General features: G+C 35.1%; 1 protein-coding gene across 8 annotated transcripts in view; it reads left to right on the top strand.

Annotated features, from left to right (window-relative positions):
• RAP1GDS1 (Rap1 GTPase-GDP dissociation stimulator 1) overlaps positions 1-18,817 on the top strand; it is a 156,642-nt gene that overhangs the window by 125,637 nt on the left and 12,188 nt on the right. For 7 of the 8 annotated variants that reach the window (XM_035004472.1, XM_035004469.1, XM_035004471.1 and 4 more), the window contains 6 exons: positions 4,140-4,265; positions 11,266-11,409; positions 11,874-12,005; positions 13,484-13,618; positions 14,209-14,334; positions 15,336-15,475. In XM_035004472.1, the coding sequence (XP_034860363.1) occupies positions 4,140-4,265; positions 11,266-11,409; positions 11,874-12,005; positions 13,484-13,618; positions 14,209-14,334; positions 15,336-15,475 (803 nt within the window). The remainder of the gene's footprint in view (positions 1-4,139; positions 4,266-11,265; positions 11,410-11,873; positions 12,006-13,483; positions 13,619-14,208; positions 14,335-15,335; positions 15,476-18,817) is intronic. The other variant, XM_035004470.1, reaches the window with a different exon arrangement.

The raw sequence follows: 18,817 nt of genomic DNA, 5'->3' as shown, positions 1-18,817 counted from the left end.
TTCCCCAGCATTTTTGAAACTGCTGGTTTTACACTGTATCTGCACAGTCTGTTTGCCGTGCTGTCTCTTTAAGGGCAGGAACTCCACTTCCTAATGCCTTCTGGGCTGTCCCAGAGCTGAGCCCCTGATTTTTAAAATTCCAGGCTTTAAGTCCCACTGGTTTTAAGAACTTACAAAATTTGGCCCCTCTCACTATCAGAGGTAAATATTACAGAGATTCTTCCTCCCTGTTTATTGGCTTCTTGGTGTGAAAGTCTGTGTTCTGCCCTTCTCTGCGCCATCGGCACCCTCCCCACCATGGACAGCCACAGTTTGTTTCACTCCCAGATCACCTTCCTACCGTCTTTGATGTGACCTTTTCTCTGCCTTTAGTTGTAGAGTTTGTTCTGCAGTCTTCAGGTCATTTCCTTGGTTATTTATGCTGATATGGGTATTATCTAGTTGTATCCATTGGACAGGACAAGGTTAGGGCCTTCTTACTCTACCATCTTCCCAGCCAACTTAAATCCCAATTTGTAATCAATATATAGACAATTAGAGAGGTAAGGATAGCTTCTAACATCAAAGGTGATGAAATAAATAGAAAAAACAATTTGGAGGAAATAGAAACCCCATGCAGGTTAAGGAAAAGGCAAATATACTCAGGTAAGTGAGAAAAAATACTGGAAGTGTGAAATTGTAAGGATGCTATTTTTAAAGAGGAACAGAACAAAAAATCTTAAACATTAAAAGCACAGTAGCTAAAATGAAAGACAGTTGTTTGGAGAAATAGTTGCAGAAGTAAAGCAAAAAACAAGAGAGGGATAGAAAATAGAAGAGAAAATACAGATAGAGAATTAGGCCAAAAGTTTTAGAAATAGATAAGCAGACCATTGCTGAATAACTTAAGTATCACAGAACTAAAGTACATAATTTTGCATGATTGGGTCTGTCAAATGCCTAGCCTAATGGATGAAAATAGACCCAGATCATGGCACATCTGTTTGAAATTTTAAAATAGGGCAAAGAACATCTTACAAACTTAGAGGACAAGAAGTTGCATACAAAAAACTGTGACTATGTAGACATTAGATGTCTCAAAACACTGGCAGCCAGAAGAAAATAAAGTACTGCCTTCAAAAACTGGAGGGAAAACTATTTCCAATATAGAATTCTATACCAAATCAAACTGTCAAACAAGTGTGAAGTTATAATAAAGACATTATCAAACATGAACATCTCAGAAAATTAATAACCTACATATCTTTCTGGAAGCCACTGGAAGATGTGTTCCACCAAAGCAAAGGATTTAAATTAAGAAAGAAGACTACATAGAAATCAGGAGACAAGAGATCCAACAGGAAAAGAAGAATTCCTAGTAGGATGGTGACATGAGAGCCCCAAATGGCCTGTTTTCAAAGACCAACTAGTCCAGATTGGAACAAGTCAGAGGCTGCTAGAGTTGGGGTTAGGGTAATTCTTGGAGGAGATGAAATTGATTATTACCTAAAGTGAGCTTCTTAAGAGAAGATCAGACAGCTGATCAACAGTTTGGAGTTTGGAGCTGAATTAATGATAAGTACATAGAAAACTAAGCAAATGAAAAAAAAATTAATCCCAGAGGAACAAAAAATAGTTCTAGGGAAAATGAAATACTGTATTATTAAAACACTAATTACTGATATAACCAAAATTATAATTATATTGAGAAGATGAAGGCTTTGGTAGAGGGGGAAATAAGAGAAAGCTAAGGCCTAATTGTTTATATTGGAAAGTCAAAAATACTTAAAACTAAAAAATCAAAAAGTGTCAATACAAATATGTTATTTAAAAATATGGAGGTAAATACCAGTGACTTAGCTAAAAGAGCTTTATGTGCTTGACTTCTGAGAAGGAAAAATAGAAGGAGACTGGATTCTTGTAATACAAGTATTAGAACTAAGTATCTCTTTAAGCTCATGTATAATTTTGATAAAAATAACTTTAGAGGTACCTGGGTGTCTCAGTTGGTTGAACATTTATTTGATAACAGCAGAGGTTGAAACTAGAGAGCAGAACCTACCTCTTGTATTTATTTAATTGTTCATTCAGTCACACATTCAATCAGGCATTATTTTGGACACCTGCTGTGTATAGCAGTATACTGTACACAATGTTAGTGGTAGTTAATAAGCACTGTCCTTGCCCTCAAGAAGGAGCTTATGGCTTAGTGGGTGAGATGGAAACATTTTAAACAAATTTACGAACAATCATATAGTTATAAATTGTGATAATTGCTAGTATGAGAAAGTAATGGAATGAGATGAGGGACTAATTGGAGGCATAAACTCTAGGTGAGATAAAGCATTTTCAGACAGTCAAGATTTTAAAATATTTGCCTCCTATACCTATTATAGGGAGTGGATTTGGAAGATGCTTATACCAAATCAAAACAAGTGAAAGCAAAAGGATGTAGATAATAGAGTATCTAATACTGGAAGGAAAGTATCTAGCAAGATAATGATAAAAAATTCTAGGATGTCAGCTAGATTGGGTTTAGTCGGAATTCTCTGAAAATTCTGGATAAATTATTAGGACATCTGAGGCAGCAAAAGAAATTAAGAAGATAACTGGAGAGAAATGGAATGGATTCCAGTTGTATTTTGGAGGCAAATTGGTAGAGTTTGGTAATTCACTGGAGATGAAGTTGAATGAGAACAAGTGATCAATGACTGCTAGGTTTCTTCCTGCATAGATGGATAGATGGACTGTTCATTTACCAAGTAAAGGAAGTAAAGGGACTCTGGAAGAGAAACAGATTTCAGGTAATACTGAAAGTCCTAATTTTAGACATTGAGTCTGGATACGAGAGGGGGATATTCACATGGAGAGGTCAGGTGGCCAGTTAAATAAGTAGCTTGAAGTACAGAAGAGGGCTATAGATAGGATTGTACAAGAATCAATGTATGGATGCTGTTTTGTTGCTATGGAAGAGAATTAGATTGTCTGGAATGAGAGTAAGGACCAAAAAGATAAGAAAGAAAAGGATCAAGTCCCAAGGAACTGGAATTTACAGGGGTCTGGTAGAAGGGGAGGAGCAGGAGGGCCAAAATTAGTTTAAAGTGGGTTTAATTGAGCGTCTGCCTTTGGCTCGGGTCATGATCCCGAGGTCCTGGGATCGAGTCCCACATAGGGCTCCTTGCTCCGTAGGGAGCCTGCTTCTCCCTCTCCCTCTGCTGCTCCCCCTGCTTGTGCTCTCTCTCTCACTCTCTCTTTCTCTCTTAAATAAAATATTAAAAAAAAAAATGCAGATGAATTGAGAAAGTAGAGACAGTATATGTAGATGGTGCTAGCAAGAAACTTGTGAAACTGAACAGAGATTGGATGGTGGTTGAAGAAAAGTAAAGTAGAAGATAGTTTTTATTTTTATTGTTTTTAAAGATTATTTGAGCACACATGTGTGAGTGGGGGGAGAGGGAGAGAATCTTCAGGCAGACTCCTTGCGAGCATGGATTTCCGTTGGGGGCGCTGAATCCCACGACCCATGAGATCATGGCCTGAGACCAAACCAAGAGTTGGAGGCTCAACCAACTGAGCCACCCAGGTGCTCCGAGAAAGTTGTTTTTAATATTGCTTTTTTGTGTGAGAAATATTAGAGCACTATTTAAATGCTGATGGTGGGCCCCAGAGTGAGAAGAGATTAGAAATGCTGGAGAGGGAGGAGGGAATGAGACCCCACGTACATGTGAAGAATTGACCTTTAATAGTAGGCATGTCAGGACCAGCGCAAGAGCATACCATTTTAATGATCTAAACATGATAAGTCATCTTTACTTTAGCCTTGTAAAATGCAGTCTGTTATGAGCAGTTTTTCTTCTTTGACTAAAAGCGTTGAAACTATGAATTTATAACTTAGTAATTTAATTGTTGCTATGGTTACCTATATGTTATGCTAGTGAACATTTTTTTATAGTGTTGAATAAAACTGGGTTGGAATGTTTTCTTTAAGGCCATTTTTCCTTTTCAGGAGCATTTAAGATGTATCTGATAGTTCCTGTACTTGAAGAGTATTTGTATTTATCAGTAATGGTACAAAATGAGCATGTATTGAAAGTAATAGAATACAATTTCTGCATTTAATTTTGTGTGTTTACTCTAAGGTTATCTCTCCTGTTTTGCAGAGTCAAGTAAAGAACAGTTTGCCAGTACGAACATTGCTGAAGAGCTGGTAAGACTCTTCAAGAAACAAATAGAACATGATAAAAGGGAAATGATTTTTGAAGTTCTTGCTCCATTGGCAGAAAATGGTGAGAAAATAAATGCACCTCTTGATTTTTTATCATGTATGCTTTTTCCATTTTTCCTAATATTACTTAATTGCCAGTTATTTAACTCAGAAGCCTTCTTTGCTTTATTAATGATGTGATGTTTTACTTTGGGTGTCTATAACTTCAGCTACATTATCTACTTTGTAACTATATCTACATTTGTCAAAGCTACTTTCCCAGTTCCTTTGATTTTAAAGTCTTGGTAAAAACATGATTCTGTAGCTTACACATTTTTATGCCCATCTGGAAAAGGCACCTGAGAGGCTGAACTTCACTTATGAAGCCTGGCAGGGCAAAGGAACAGTGTGGACAGTGGTAAACTATTCGTATCTTTGATAAAAAATCTAAAGGGATACACCATAGGAATAAGAGTGAACCAGAGTAAACAAACCATCCCATATAAATAATTTTTCAGATACAGTGTCTAGCACATAATCAGTAAGGACCAGATACATGAGGAGACCAGACAATTGTAAGCAAGAACCAGCACAAAGAACAGGCAACAACAGCAAATCTCCAGATATTAGAATTATTAGACATTGACTCCATATAGGTATGCCATTATATTCAAATAGTTATAGGGAAGCTTGAAAAATGTATAAGGAAACTAGAAACTATAAAAAGTGACATAGCAGATTTGAAAAAGAAACCATTGGAAATTACTGAATTGAAAAAAGTACAACCCAAAATAAGAACCTAATGGATGGATTTAGATCAAATATAGTCATCTTAGAGAACTAGTGAACAGGAAGATAGACTGGAAGAAAATCCAGAACGAAGTATAAAGAGAGGAAAAAACCAATATACGTAAAAAGAGAATAAGAAGTACAGAGGGTACAGTGAGAAGCTCTCACATACATTTTTTGGAGTTCCAAAAAGTGGTGGGGGTAGCAGAGGCAATATTTTTTTAAATTTTGACAGAATTTACCAGAAATTATTAATGTAAGATAACAAATATTCAAAAATCCAAATGATTCTAAAACCTGATAAAAAGAAATTTATATCTAGATATATTATCTTGAAATGACAGGAAACTAATGACAAAAATCTTAAAAACAGCCTGGAAAAAAATAGATTATCTTAAAAAGGGTGACAGTTTGGCTGATTGCTTATCTTCTAGCACAACAATGAAATCCAGATGGCGATGAAACATCTACGTGCTGAAAAAAAAATGCCAACCTAGATTTCTAAACCCCATGAAAACATCCTTCAAAACTAAAGACAAGGGCACTTGGGTGGCTCAGTTGGTTAAGCGTCTGCCTTCAGCTCAGGTCATGATCCCGGGGTCCTGGGATCAAGCCCCACATCAGGCTTCCTGCCCAGCGGCAAGTCTGCTTCTCCCTCGCCCTCTGCCCCTATCCCCCCCCCCTTCATGTTCTCACACACACACTCTCTCTCTCAAATAAGTAAATAAAATCTTAAAAAAAAACTAAAGGCAAAATAAAGATATTTTCAGAGTAAAAACTGAGAAGGTACACCACCAACTTTGATTACTAAAATAATTTTTAAAAACAATGTGTAACTGCCAAACTAATGGAAAGATTTTTTTTTTTTTAAGTACACCTTCAAAATAACAAGAGAGGGGCGCCTGGGTGGCTCAGATGGTTAAGCGTCTGCCTTCGGCTCAGGTCATGGTCCCGGAGTCCTGGGATCGAGTCCCGCATCGGGCTCCCCGCTCTGTGGGAAGTCTGCTTCTCCCTCTGCCTCTCTCTCTCTCTCTCTCATGAATAAATAAATAAAATCTTAAAAAAAACAAAAACAAAAAAAACAAAAAAAAAACAAAATAACAAGAGAAAAAGGAACATGGAACAGGGGATACAAATAGGGCATACAAAATATACTAGATTTAAGACATAGTATTTCTTATGTTAAAAGCACTTGACCTAAATCCTTTAATTAAGAGACCAATTGTCAACTGAATTTTTAAAAATCAACTATTATTTTTCAAACAAACAAAACTTGTTAATTATAAGGAGATTTATTATAAGTTAAGAATAAAAGGATTTAAAAAAATAAAAATCACTCGGGGGAGCCTGGGTGGCTCAGTCAGTTGATCATCTGGCTCTTGGTTTTGGGTCAGGTCATGATATTGGGTTCTGGGATGAGCCCCACATCAGGCTCCATGCTCAGTGGGGAGTCTGCTTCTCTTCCTACCTCTGCCCTCCTTTCCTCCCTCCCTTTCCCCCCTCCTGCGTACATGCGCACGCACTCTGTTTCTAAATAAGTCTTTATAAATAAATAAATCATTCAAACTTAAAGAAGGCTGAGATAGTTATATTTAATATCAGATAAAATAGAATTTAAGATTAAAAGACTCAATAGATAAGGTGATGAAGGTCTGATTCACCTGGGAGCTATAAGTATGCATTACCCCAAAACATATGAAACAGAAACACTCAGAATTATGGAGAAAAATAGACAAATCAATAAATATCATGGGAGATTTTAATACCTCTTTCAGTAATTGATAAAACAAGCAGATAAAAAAACAATAACAGGGTTATAGAAAAGATTAACATGATTAAGAAAATTGATTTAATGGACATATTTTAGAATACTGCACCCAGCTGCAGGGCTCTTTCTTTTTAGGTACACATGAAATATATAAAACACATACAGTCATGAAAAAGTTTTACATCAATGTGAATGGAAATGGAGGGTATTTTGCTGAGCAAAATAAGTCTATCAGAGAAAGAGAATTATATGATTTCACTCATATGTGGAATTTAAGAAACAGATGAACATAGGGGAAGGGAAGGAAAAATAAAATAAGATGAAATCCGAGAGGGAGACAAACCATAAGAGATTCTTAACTCTAGGAAACAAACTGAGGGTTGCTGGAGGGGAGGTGGGTGCAGGGATGGGGTAACTGGGTAATGGGCATTAAGGAGGGCATGTGATGTAATGAACACTGGGTATTATGTGCAACTGATGAATTACTGAACTCTATCTCTGAAACTAATGATACACTATATGTTAACTATTGAATTTTTTAAATTTAATAAAAAAAAAGTTAAATTCCAAAGGATTGCAATCTTATGGAGTATGTGCTCTGACTTAAGTGACTTGTCTAATAATAATAACAAGATAACTAGGAAATCCCTTTATATTTAGATATTAAAAAAATGTATTTCCAGTACTTCAGAGGTCAAAGGAGAATCATGATGGAAATTAGAAAATTTTCTTTTTTTTTAAGATTGTATTTATTTATTTGAGAGAGAGAGTGCACATGCACAAGCGCACACACAAGTGGAGGGGGGGGAAAGGGAGAGAATCTCAAGCAGGCTCTGCTGTGAGCGCAGAGCCTGTCTCGGGGCTTGATCTCATGACCCAAAGATCATGACCTGCACTGAAACCAAGAGTCAGATACTCAACCAGTTAAGCCACCAAGGCACGCTGGAAATAAGAAAATTTTCTAATAATGAAAACAATATTATATCTTAAATCTTATGTGATATAGGTAAAGCCATACTTGGAGGAAAGGAAATCTGAAGAGCTGAGATTAATAAAATAGAAAATACATAATGCAATATAAGCATATAATCACCAAAGTTGAGTCCAAAAGACTAAATAAAACTGGTAAATCACTAGTAAGATTAATCAAGAAAAAAAACCTTTATTCTGATAAAACTGTAGTAACTAAAAGACTGTGTGGTATTGGTACAAGGATGGATGAGAAGACCAGTAGAACAGGATACCTGAGAAACAAATGGATGCATTAATAGGTGTTTATTTTATTAGGAGAAAAAAAACAAGTTGTCACTGCAAAACAGTGTGGAAAGAGCAGTCTTTTCAATAAACAGTGCTGGGAATATGGGAAAAAATACAAATGAAGACACATATATACACCCGTACTTCATACTGTATGTAAAAAAGTTTAGATAGGTAATTAACCTAAATGGGAAAGTAAGAACCAGAAAGCATACTTTAAAAATATCAGATAGGAGAATATTGTCATGGCCTTGGAGTTATAGAAAGTTTTCTCAGGTCACAAAAATCCCTGACCATAAAGGAAAAGATTGATAAATTTGGCTAAAACTTCCAATGAAAATGAAAGACACCAAAAAACACCATTAAGAGTGAAAAGCAAGACAGTGTGTGAGAGAAGATATTCACAACACACATAATTAACAGAATGCATACATTTTATAAAAACTCCCACAAATCATTAAGGAAAATACAGAAAGTCCAGTGGGAAAATGCATAAAAGATTTAAATAGGCACTTGACAAAAGATAAAATCCAAATGGCTAATAAACACATGAAAATATGCTTAACTCATTAATAATCAGGATGCAAAATAAAACACTATATAGCCACCGGAAAGTCTAATACCAAATGTTGATGAGGGTGTGGAGCAGTGGAAACTCATTAAGTGCTGGTGGGTGTGTAAATTGGTACAATTTGGAAAACAGGTTCGAGATTGTATTCTGTGTGATCCAGCAGTTTTGCTCTTAGAATATACCCAGAAACATGTACATGTGCACCAGGAACCATTACAGAAGTGTTCTTAGCTTTATCTCTAATAAATGAAAAATTAGAAACAACTTATATCCATTAACAGTAGAATAATGGTATACTCATATAATGGAAAAAATTATACTTATGAACAGGAGTGAAGACAACTCTAACAATGGTGTAGATGAATCTTACAAACATTGATAGAAAAAAGCCAACACTAAAAATATGTATTGTAAGATTCCATTTATATAAAAATTCAAAAAGGTAAAATTAAACTGTAGTTTTCAGGAATGCTTATTTGGTGAAATAATAAGGAAAAGTATGAATGTGATTACCACAAAAATCAGGGTAGTCATTTGAGAGGGATGGAGGGAGAAATATGTGACGGGAAAAGGGAATGCACAAAGGGGCTCCCTGGGATGCTGGCAATGAATTTCTTGATCTAGGTGGAAATTACATGGTTATTTGCTTCATAGTAATTGATTAAGCTAATATGTATATTATGCACTTTTCTGCATTTGTGGCATTTTTTTCACCATTTGGAGAAGACTTTTAATACATAAATGTACATAGATATAGTAGATGTATGTATTTATATATGATACATATGTATGTATACTTACCTATATATGCAAGTGGTGGTTATACAAACAGATGTCCTTGGGCAGAATTGTGTTGATAAATGTGTGCTGGGCTATCTGCTTTGGCAGACTGCCTTGCTTATCCTTCTTAATAAGGCTACTTAAAGCCTCCCACATATATATGTGATTACAGTCAAACTGGGAGAGGAGAGATCTGTAAACTTTAATCTTGACACATTTAAAATTTTCTAAATGCTTTAGGTCTTATTCTTTAGGCAGAAATTTGTTTCTCATCTCATTTGGTGGTTTGGCCAAATGAAATTTTTATTATGTCAGTCAATTTTATACCAGAGAATTACCTGTAACCTTTCTTGCAATATATCAAAATAACAACGTTTTTCTTATATCTGCTTTCTCCTTTACCACCTTCACTTCTGTTTTATAATTGTGCAATGAACTGAATGATACTTTTGAAAAGTTATTTCTGGAATATCCTTAGTGTTCATCCTTGGTTTTCCTTGTATGCAAAGGAGACATTAAAATTGGGATTTGTATAATTCAAGGTTTTTAGGAATTTTAAGGCTTTTTCTCATGGCTTTCAATTCTAGCCCTAGCATTCTGTAACCAAGGAAACGCCCTACTTTCAGCATGGCACAGTGCAAGTGTACCTTTTAAAAAAATATTCCAGGTTGAATATTCTGTGTGTTCTGATATAATATTCTAAAGAATACCAGTGGTCCTGGTGTTGGGAGGGGTGGGGCTAAATTTTTATCTTAAAATTGCCTAAAAGAAAATGTCAATTATAAAAAGGTCTTTGTTTCTCCCAAATCACAGCCTAAAGCTGCCATTGCTGTAGATGTGTACATATACAGCATAGGGAAACCAATGACTAAAATAAAATCCAACTAAAAAATAAGATTTAAATTTAATAATTTCTGTATAGCAAATGTTTCTAAGGTCAGTTGATCTGCATTTATCTTAAATGCTATAAAATAGACCCAAAGCATTTAGGTAGACCAGTTTAGGTTAAAATACAAAGATGAAAGAGGTATAATACCTACTCTAATGGGGAAGACAGATACGGATATGAATATAAAGTCTGCAATGAAATAAGTTCTATAATTAAAAAAATCTAAGTTATTGGGGTGCAAACAAACGATTTGATAAGAGGAGAGCTTGCTCTGAAGAGAATTTTTAACAGTATAATTGGGATGTAAATTTTGCTGTTAAAATACCTTCATGTTGCTGGTTATCCATCAGAAAGCTCAGTTATTTTTTTCTTTCAACTTTTAGTATGGAAAATTTAAAACCTATGCAGATGTAGAGAGAATATAGTATAACGAACTACCATGTAACCATCACCCAGGAAAACTTCAAATTAATGAAAACCTGAAGCCCTTTTAAAAAACATGAGTTTTAAAGTTCAGAAAGTTTTAGATTTATTAACTGCCTTAGAAAAAAATCACGTCTATACAAATATGATTCCAAATATACTTAAGGTATAGTTTGAAATTTACTAATAGCTCTACTTTTTAATATCTTTCTATTCAAGCACCATTAGTGGATATATTTTAACTCTATATAACAGGCATATGTGTTTTATTTTAAATGGTGTGGGTGTTTTATAGTAAGTATTTTAAACATGAGCAGGATATCTAGAATAACAATGGAGTGCTATTATTTCCCTTCAAAATTGAGAATCAGTTTGTTTAGGTGCTGCCAGACATTGTAAAAAGGGACCTAATTTCAAGTAAAAAAATGAAATAAAAGTATATAAGCTACACCGTCAGAGAGTTCATTTTGAAACTCAAATCTTGGAAGGTGTATTATCTAAATCATGCATTTTCTTTATTTCTTATAATTCTTCATAATGGATTGCTTCTAACAGAACTTTTATTTCATCTCAAGTTTTGGTTATTTTGTTCACATATTCTTTAGATGCTATTAAGTTACAGCTGGTTGAAGCAGGCCTGGTAGAATGTCTACTAGAGATTGTTCAGCAGAAAGTGGATAGTGACAAAGAGGATGATATTGCTGAGCTCAAAACTGCTTCAGATCTAATGGTTTTACTACTTCTTGGAGGTGAGTTAGAATGTAAGTCAATCGGAGAACATGATTGTCAGATTTTTAAAAATGTATTGTCTCTTTTGTGAACACTATATATATTAGGCATTTTCTCATTTTCCTGCCTCATTTAATCCTGTTGATGTGATGATTTTGAAACGTTAAATGCATCATGGAGAGAACTAGAGATAATGAACCTGGAGAAGAGGAGTCTTTGTTATCTTCCAATATTTAAAGAGCTGTTGTAGGTTAGCTGTGGCACCGAAAGACTGAAAGCTAGCGGGTTATTTGGGACTTAGACTAGAAAAATCCTAAACTCTTTGTCCAGTCTCTAGTAAAAGCTTATTATAAAACGAGTCATTACTTTTCCTTCTATGAATTATCGTTTGTGAAGTATGTATCCAGTTGGATAGTCACATAGGAATATGGATTTGTTACTCTTAATTCTTTTCCTCTTACCTATTTGTTTCATTTACCTCCAGATGAATCCATGCAGAAATTATTTGAAGGAGGAAAAGGTAATGTGTTTCAAAGGGTACTGTCCTGGATTCCATCAAATAACCACCAGCTACAGCTTGCTGGAGCATTGGCAATTGCAAATTTTGCCAGAAACGGTAAGCATGTTATTTCATCCTTTTTAAATTGGATGTTCTATATATTTTTTTTATTTTTGCTTTGCCATTACATGTAGTAAAACTGGAACAGTTCAGAAGTATATGTAGTGTACCAACCACTACCTTAATTTTTTAGAGATGAAATACTTAGTGATCCCCCCCACTTTTTTTTTAAGTAAGCTCTACTTCCCAGCATGGGGCTTGAACTCCCTACCCTGAGATCAAGATTCTCATGCTCTACTGACTGAACCAGCCAGGCACCCCTACTTAGTGATTTTTCTAACAAATTACATATTTTGTGCAATTTAACTAAGTTCTGATAGTTTAAAGATCATGAACAGTGATCATGAAGTCCTTCTTTGAGTACTCTGCACTTTATAGATCATTAAATTTGAGTCCCATTCTAATATGCATTGTATCTGGGAGGATATGCTCTCTTGCCTGGTGATTTTTTGATTTAATAATCTGAGTATTCTTTGTGTTATTGTGCCTTAATTTATACTTCTATGCCTCTAAAACTCAAGTGTGGGTAATCCTCTGGTTTAGTACCGGTAGAATATTTAATTTGGTTTAATAACATTTCCAAGGCACCAGACCTTCATGTTCATTTCTGAAGTCTGGAACTCCTGCTATTCAGTCTAGAAACTCATACTTAGACTGTGACTAGAAAATATGCGTTATTTTTTGTTTTTAGTTTGATTTTATTCCATTATGAGCTTTGTAACTCTATAATGGATGTCTTATTCCATTTTTACTCCCTTATTTTTGAGGATGATCATTCACTCCTTAATGATGTAATTAAGAATAGTAAAATATTGGTAACTATTGAAGCTAAATGTGGAATAAATAGTGAGTGGTTCATTATAATATTCTCTCTGCTTTACAAATGTTTCAAAAATTCTGACATTGAAAAATAATTTTAAACATCAGCCATGACAGCACTCTGTTTTGTTGTCACTGTAACATTGGCAGAACTCGGGCATAGTTCACTTTTTTTTTTTTTTTTTTTTAAAGATTTTATTTATTTATTTGAGAGAGAGAGAGCACATGAGAGGGGGGAGGGTCAGAGGGAGAAGCAGACTCCCCGCCGAGCAGGGAGCCTGATGCGGGACTCGATCCAGGGACTCCAGGATCATGACCTGAGCCGAAGGCAGTCGCTTAACCAACTGAGCCACCCAGGTGCCCGGGCATAGTTCACTTTAAGTGAAAACTATTGGTAAACATTTTAAGCTATGGTTTCTACTTACTCATCTTCTAATATATTATCAGGCTGTATGCTAGAGATTTTTCTTGTCATGACTTCTACTCAGTAAAGAAAAAAAAATCTATAAATCTGATGGGAGAAAGAGTTGGAATTCATTTTATTTTCTTGTAGCTCCATTTTTCCCGAATGTAGATAATGGATAGGCATCACTATTATAAAATATTTATAGATATTTGTAAGAGGAAAGGAAAAAAAATGCTTTTGTTTCATTCAGATGGAAACTGTATTCACATGGTAGACAATGGAATTGTAGAAAAACTTATGGATTTACTCGACAGACATGTTGAAGATGGAAATGTAACTGTACAGCATGCAGCATTAAGTGCCCTCAGAAATCTGGCCATTCCAGGTAGGACTTAAGAATTGTAGGCAACTATGTAAGAAATAAGATCTATTGTTTAGGGAGGTATTTATTTTATGTCATTTGTGGACCTATCCTGACCAAGAAAAAAAAAAAGTCTTCAAATTGTTTACATTTTTCTTACGAATAAATGGAGATCATATGTTAAATAGTTTTCACCAAACATAATCTTTGTGTTTGTTCAGATGAAATATTCTATTACCTTTTGTGAACCCCTAGATTAACACAGTTGGGTCAAGGACAGAGGTAAAAAGAAACATTTACTAAAGCTGAAGAATTATGCTGCTTTGTAAGTAAGAAGACAACTGTCAGATTTCCTTTACAAATTGTTTAAGTGTTTTGAGGGTAGGTTTAAAAAGCCAGTACATATGATTTAGTATGTTATGCTCTATAGACAAACAGGATAATTATGCCCCACCCCCAGTCCTATTCTTAAAATAAAGTAACAAGACTGTTTTTAAATAGAAAAATGTAACATGGGGCCTTAAAAATACTAAGACAATAAATACATATTGAATTGAATGACTATCATCAAGAATGCTAGCACCATTTTAACCATAGTCTCTCCTTCTCTCTAGTTGTAAATAAAGCAAAGATGTTATCAGCTGGAGTCACAGAGGCAGTTTTGAAATTCCTTAAGTCTGAAATGCCTCCGGTTCAGTTCAAACTTCTGGGAACATTAAGAATGTTAATAGATGCACAAGGTAAAAGAAATGTTTTCACAAGGTACATTTTTGGTATGATAGTCAATTTGCCGTAGTTGAAAAGGACTTGTTTTTAGCTTTCAGAATCATATAATCATAAAGATAAATGGCAAATAAAAGGCAAAGAGAGATTGGTTTTAGAGTTTCATTCATTAATTTCCATGCTTGTTATAATTGAGTTTAAATGGAAATTATATTGCATCTCTACTGTACATATAATCCTGGTTTTATATTGATTTATTAGCAGTTCTGAAGGGTTTTTATGTTTTAGCATTTCATACCCATTTTTTTTTTTTTTAAGGTTTTATTTATTTGACAGAGTGAGAGAGCACAAGCAGGGGGAGCAACAGAGGGAGAGGGAGAAGCAGGCTCCCCGCTGAGCAGGGAGCCTGATGCGGGGCTCAATCCCAGGACCCCGGGATCATGACCTGAGCCGAGGGCAGACACTTAACCAACTGAGCCACCCAGGCGCCCCGTTTCATACCCATTTTTACCTTGTCTTGAAAATCATGTTGCGGTACACGGACAGTCAAAATTTTTAAAAATTTATTTTGCAAACAGGGAGATCATTTTTCTGTTTACAGAAACAATGATGGAAACTACTCCTTGGAATGAATTGTGTTCATTTACTTATTTCTAAATTCTAAACCTTTCTCTATATTGATTTCTCAGAGTCCTTCTCATACCCTTTGTTACAGTTTGCCAGAGTACTGACAGACTACCAGGCGGAACCATAAGAGTATAACATTGTTTTGTATTTTGTGTTTTGTATGAAAGTCCACAACTTTGTAGAAAAAGCTAAATAGTCCATTAGATATGGAGTATTTGCAGTTCTTGCTTGATAAAATCATTGTGTTGTGCCATATATATGTGTGTGTGTGTGTGTGTGTGTGTGTGTATATATGTATAATTTTCTTTCACACTCTTAGATCTTTACCAGTTATTTCACTTGGTTGCCTATCAGTGATTGTTTCCTTTGTGGTTTGACTTCTTTCCTATAGCAGAAGCTGCTGAACAACTGGGAAAGAATGTTAAATTAGTGGAGCGTTTGGTAGAATGGTGTGAAGCCAAAGATCACGCTGGTGTGATGGGGGAGTCCAACAGACTGCTGTCTGCCCTCATACGACACAGTAAATCAAAAGTAAGTTCCAGAGAAAACTGTTCACTAAAAAACATACAAGTGGCCTTTTTGGAAACTCCGTATCATAGATCCTATATCGTAAGCTTGCATTTTGCACATTTATGTATAAATACATTACAGATAGACCTCCGAGATTCATAGTTTCTGTTCCAAACCACTGTGATAAAACGAAAACTGCAAAAAAGTGAGTCAAATGAATTTTTTGGTTTCCTAATGCAAATAAAAGTTGTGTTTACCCTATGCTGTAGTCTGTTAAGTGTGCAATAATAGCATTATGTTTAATAAAATAATTTGTATACCTCAATTAAAATATACTTTATTGCTAAAAAATGCTAACCATTTTCAGTGAGTCGTCATCACTGGTCACAGATCACCATAACAAATGTAGTAATGGAGAAGTTTGAAAATGTGATGCAGACCTGAAGTAAGCAAATGCTGTTGGGAAAATGGTGCTGATAGACTTACTTGACACAGGGTTGCACAAACCGTCAATTTGTAAAAAATGCAGTATCTTTGAAACACAGTAAAGTGAAGCACAGTAAAATGAGGGATGCCTGTGATCCACAGTCCTGACGAAGTCATTGAAGACGGAGCTTTTGTATTTAGTTCTATTCCATAGTAATTAAGAGTAAGGCTCTGGAATCAGAGATGAGTTCGATTTTATCTCCACTGTTTACTTGGTCAAGTCTTTCACATCTCAGTATCTCAGTATAATACCTACCTACTGAAAGTGTTGTGAGAATGATGCAATGAGATCACATATACAAAGTGCTCAACTGGTACCTGGGACATAGTAAGCACTCAGTAAGTGGAGTCATTGTAAATGTTGCTGGTGGTGGTATTTTTACCACTACCCTCAGCGTCAAACATCTTCTGTGGGCCAGGCACTGACCAAGCTAGCTAATGATATCAAGAAATTAAATGATATCTAGGTAGTATGTGATGCTCTGAATTCACAAAGTTGGGTGAAATCCCTTCTCAGGGCAGTGTCCAGCCTAGTATGTGTCTGACTTGTGGTTGCGAGCCTCTGTTTGTTGAGTGAATGAACACATGAATGAGCAAATGAACTATTTTAAAGATCACAATGGTGGGAACTCAGGCCAGCAAGTTAGCAGCTGATTTAGTATCTATAATATATACCTTTTATTTTTCTATAACCTGTTTTCTAAAGTGATCCTTTTGGTCATTTCACTTATGTCCATGGGAAAATGCATCACAACTTCTTAACCAAATCTTGGAGCCGGAGCTGTTCAGTTGCTATATTAGATTCAGATTTGAGGATTTTGAGGCTTTTCTGTTAATAATTATCACAAGATTTCCCTGTCACTCATCCAAACCCCTACTCTCTCCACCAAAAACAACCCAGCTTTCAAGAACCCGTTGAGCATCCATCATCATGTAGGTGTTTTGAAAAGACAAGGGAAACAGGACATTGCACCTTTCTAGGGGTATGTGTGTAACAAAAAGCAATTTGAAATGATACAATTTGAATGATAATTGTGACTTCATGGTCATATTATAACTGTATGTTTACAGTTCAGTACTGTAGGCTGGGGTTTTGGTTTTTGTTTTGTTTTGGTTTTTCTTGTTGTCGTTGCTTTGCTGCATATCTTCCCTCCAATTAAGTGTATACTGCTGCTAAGCAGCAGTAGGAACCTTGATTTGCATGCTTTAATGATCAGAGCATAAGGTGTGTTCCTTGTGTGAGCTCCAGATTAGAACTCTTAAATTATTTTTAAATTTCACAAACCTTAAAGTGGAATCAGTGATTTCATTTTGAGAATCAAAGCAGTTCTCAGAATATGTTCCATTGAATAATAACCCTAAGAAATATTCCACAAAGAGAAACGGTTGTATGATCAGATTAGTTAGGGAAGTAGTTCATTCCCTTTCCTTGCCTTTGGAATTCACAGCACATATTAGTACTACTCTAAAAAAATGTCCTTAACTCTGTTTAATAACCACTGATTCCCAAGCTATCGGACAATGGGTTTTGCAAGTTGCATCTATTAAATACATTCCACTGGACATACTTCAGAAAATGCTCCTCTAGAATAAGCTTTTAAACACTAGGTACAAGTTAGTCACCTTCCTGTAGATCCTTAACCAACTATTGTGAATTACAGTTCTCTCCTTGTGTTATTTTTAAACTTTGAAGATCCTATTCCTTTTAAAGTCACCCTGAGTTCTTAGAGTCCAACCCTCTGAAAGTTTGCACTGACTCATGGGGTTTCACACTAGCTTAGTCATCTCAGCCATATACAGCGTGTTCCTGCACTTGGGCCAAGAGTAAATTTACATCTTCCCTCGAAAGAGTGCCCTAGGCTAGGACTCTTGAGCAACTAGCTGGACCTTCTGATTGTAGATATCAAAAACAGAAAAATATGGTTTGCTTCTACACTAGGAATATAAAAATTCCCTCCTGTCATAGGCACTCTTCTTTATCCTTTAAGAATAAAACATTCTTCAATTATCAATCTAAAAACTTGATCAAACAAAATTTATTTAGTCATTCGCTCATACATCTAACATTTAATTCCTATACTGAGAAGTAGTCTTTGATGGTACAAAGTTGGGAAAGAAAATTCTTATTACGTGATTCAGTGGCTATGTTATAAATTGATTGTCTTGAATTTAAGCCTATTTCAGAATATTATATTATAATCAATATTATACAGTTTTCAACAAAGTTTGTAGCTGGATTATCTCAGTTATTAAGGGCAAATGGACCATAAAAGCTAAATATGTGAGACTATTACATAGATAATTTGCCTTGGTTGTGTATGTACCAAAATTTAGCTTTCCATAAGAAAACTCCTTATAGGATTGCAAAATAATACATCATTTAAAACTTTGTAAAACATTATGAAGTATGTCCAAAATTTTTGGAGATTTTGCAGATACACCTAAGGTTTAGAAGGATGACCCAGAAAAATGTCTTCCTGTGTATTTCTACAGTTTAATAAATGAAATGGTTTCAGAAAAGTTAAACTCTCTGGATTAATTTTAGATGTCTATTGGTTAAAATTATTTGTAATTCTCCAGATGAACCTTGCTCTGTGGAGTGGTGCTAATATCCTTTTTTGTTAAATATCTTGAAATTTATAACTTTAAAATACATTCATAGAGCCTCTGTAGAGCACATTGTGCCTAGCTGTGTATGGCACTATGATGAATTTAGTACATATACTTTTGTATAGAGCACAAATGGTTAGAAACAAGGAACTGATAGTCAAACTGCCTGGATTCGAATCTTGACTTTTTTTTTTTTTTTTACCACTTAATCACTGACTTTGGACAGATTTCATAACTTAATCTGAGCTTCAGTTTCTTCATCTGTTA

The sequence above is a fragment of the Mirounga leonina genome, unplaced genomic scaffold (assembly GCF_011800145.1).
Source record: "Mirounga leonina isolate KUSES-001 unplaced genomic scaffold, KU_Mleo_1.0 Mir_129, whole genome shotgun sequence".
NCBI lineage: Eukaryota > Metazoa > Chordata > Mammalia > Carnivora > Phocidae > Mirounga > Mirounga leonina.
Note: the sequence above shows the minus strand (reverse complement) of the source record. Positions and strands in the feature narration are given on the sequence as shown.